Here is a 2,859-nt window from a genome sequence, read left to right as displayed (position 1 = left end):
GCAGCTAAACCGTCTCAGATCTGTCCCTGGGAGACGGACTAGGTCTTCTAGAGCTCAACAGTGCACAAACTCCTCGAGCAGAGGGCGAAATCTGTAGTTAAGGATGCTCTTTCAATGGCATTCAACCAATGGGCTTCAAAACCTAAGAATACCGCTTTCCAGCAAAGGACGGAATTTGTAGTTAAGGATGCTCTTTCAATGGCATTCAACCAATGGGCTTCAAAACCTAAGAATACCACTTTCAATGGAATTATATTTTTTTTCTTTTGGAAGATATCACTCTTCTTGCCATTTGCAAGAAAATAAAGAAAAAATTACATAGTCAAAATAACTAATATAAAAATAGCTCACAATGAAACATCATATCACAATGAAACTTGCGTAGAAAGGTTATCATTTAACCCTCCCAACGACTTGAGAAATTCAATTGACCAAAAAATTTATTAGATTATAATTAAATAATATGGTGATTCCCTTTGCCCTTTCCATTTCAGACAGTCTTCGTTAAAAGTTGAGAAGAATCAATTACCCATGTGAATGTTGTAGGCTTGTCGCTCGCAACAACTTCGGCCAGCCTTACAAGATCAAGTCATTAAATATTTCAATTTCTCTTCAAATTGTTTAGCACAAGTACGATCTATCACTGTATAGAAAATGACTACTTCATTATTAAATTATTGAAGTAGAATAAAGTTCTACCGATAGCAACATCTTCTCGCTGTATATCACATACATCGGAAGAATTAATACAAAACGAGGTGCACTGTGCCCATTCTATATCGTGCATAATCATTTGAAAACAAATGAACCATTAAAACAAAAGACACTGACAAGATATTTCTTTTTGATTGAACTTCAAATATTATAATCTAGAATTTGAGAATGGAGTATATGTCTGTGATGATTACCTATTCTCATTAGGTATTTAATGGAGACTGTAACCCAGATTCCCAAGAATTTCTTCCTGTTGTCAGTTTTCAGGCATCAACAAAAAGTCAAACCCCTGGTATTACTGTCCCTCAAAGCACAAACTGTTTTGAACAGAATCTCATATGGATCCATGGCCCATGCATTTTATATAAATAAGAGCCATAAGCGTGCTAATATCATATGAAGGCTCCCTGGGGATTGACCATTTCAGAGGTTCACCGTCTCTCCAATATCTTTACTGGTAAGCAAATGCCCTGCTTCTCAGTTATCGTCTTCCGACTTTTTTCTAGTTAATGAAGCTTTCATATTAATGTACAGTTGTGTTTATGTGTTCGTGCAGAAATGGAATCTCCGTTAGGATTTGTACTGTGGGGTATAGTGGAGATTTCTGGTTTGATGGCATGGGCTAGTGCAGGGGTGCACTTCTCTTCCTTACCCAACACTATGGGAGTCATAGCAACCATCAATTCATCTACAACAACACTACCCAATGGTAAGAAGCATTACTTCAATTCAATTTATTATACCCACTTGGTTAGTTGATTAGTTACAATATGTCTGAGGGATTTGAAATTGTATTGCAGTTGCCATGGCCGGAATTGATCAGGTGGTGGTGTCATGGTGGGTGAAACAATCTTCGACACCTGCGGATTCGGAGTACATGAGTGTGAAGGTGAAGTTGTGTTTTGCTCCAGTGAGTCAAGTGGACAGAACGTGGAGGAAGACCAACGACGATCTGAATAAGGATAAGACATGCCAGTTTGATGTCATCGAGCAACCCTATCGTAAATCCACCACCAAGAACAACACCACCACATGGACTGTGAAGAGGGATGTCCCGAAAGGAACATACTTCGTGAGAGCATACGCATTCAATGCTTTGGGGAGCGAAGTGGCATATGGGCAGAGCACCAACAGGAACAAGACCAGCAATCTGTTCATGGTCGAGCCCATCTCGGGGAGACATGTTTCCCTGGACATCACCACTGCTGTCTTCTCTGCTTTCTCCATTTTATCTCTCTTCGGATTCTTCATTGTTGAGAAATGGGGTGCTAGCAGCGCATCGCAGAAGAATTAATGAGCTAGTGAACAGGGAGAATGCAAATGTAATGACTCTATTAGTTGTATTTCTACTTAGGGGTGGAGTCCTGTATAGATTCACAAATGGAAGCTGGTCCTTTGTCAATTCAAAGTGAGATATTTTAGTTAAGTTTGTCTCATATGTTTATCTCATTGTGGGATGATTGATTGGTTGGTATAATGGGATGTTATTCCCTTTACCCAGTTTTAAATTTCACGGAGACATCTTTGGCCTGTTGTGATAAGGCTCCCCACACTCGCAGAGTCTCGGCTCTTGCTAAGTCATAAATACCTGGTATATTTGACTTATGGGCTGTTAGGTATACTCTTGGTGTTATAGTGGCAGCAGCGAGATTTGATCTTGGCTCCTGCTCAGATTGCTCCAACAAGTTACCAATTCACCATGGTAAAAAAGCACAAAAAAAAACATCCGTTTCTCTCCTATGTTCAGCTTTCAGCTTGTATAAAGTAAGGAAGTTGTAAGTCTCATTCAAATATACTCCATCAACAAATCCAGAATCATTAATTTTAAAAGGCGATTTATAATATATATCTTTGAGAATGAGTACAGCAACTTCTACAATCGTTTGTTTGGATTGATTTTCCCATTTGTTTTATGACCAAACCCCGTATTCTTGTTTGATATTACTGGATATAGTGAACTTAATCTCAAAAGTCCTCCTTAAGGCTCTAAGCTTGATTAAGTTGCCATAATTATCTCATAAAATGCCTCTTAGTCTTTACTTATTAAGTAACCACGTGGCTCGCTGCAATATGGACAAACTGGTTACACTGTGAATTTTTAGTATCTATGTGTGTTCATACACACATGCACCTTTTTAAGAAATG

At 38.6% G+C, this 2,859-nt stretch overlaps 1 protein-coding gene across 1 annotated transcript; it reads left to right on the top strand.

Moving 5' to 3' along the window:
- The first annotated feature begins 831 nt into the window (after positions 1-831).
- Positions 832-2,544, top strand: LOC149156445 (high-affinity nitrate transporter 3.1-like). The gene is made up of 3 exons (XM_089443969.1): positions 832-1,171; positions 1,271-1,423; positions 1,515-2,544. Exons 1-3 carry the CDS (start codon positions 1,111-1,113, stop codon positions 2,006-2,008), a joined length of 708 nt encoding a protein of 235 aa, XP_089300095.1. The 5' UTR covers positions 832-1,110; the 3' UTR covers positions 2,009-2,544.
- The last annotated feature ends 315 nt before the right edge of the window (positions 2,545-2,859 follow it).

This window comes from Pinus tabuliformis, chromosome 9 (assembly GCF_031772625.1).
Source record: "Pinus tabuliformis cultivar Carrire ecotype Pingquan chromosome 9, CPIR1, whole genome shotgun sequence".
NCBI classification, from domain to species: Eukaryota; Viridiplantae; Streptophyta; class Pinopsida; order Pinales; family Pinaceae; genus Pinus; species Pinus tabuliformis.
Note: the sequence above shows the minus strand (reverse complement) of the source record. Positions and strands in the feature narration are given on the sequence as shown.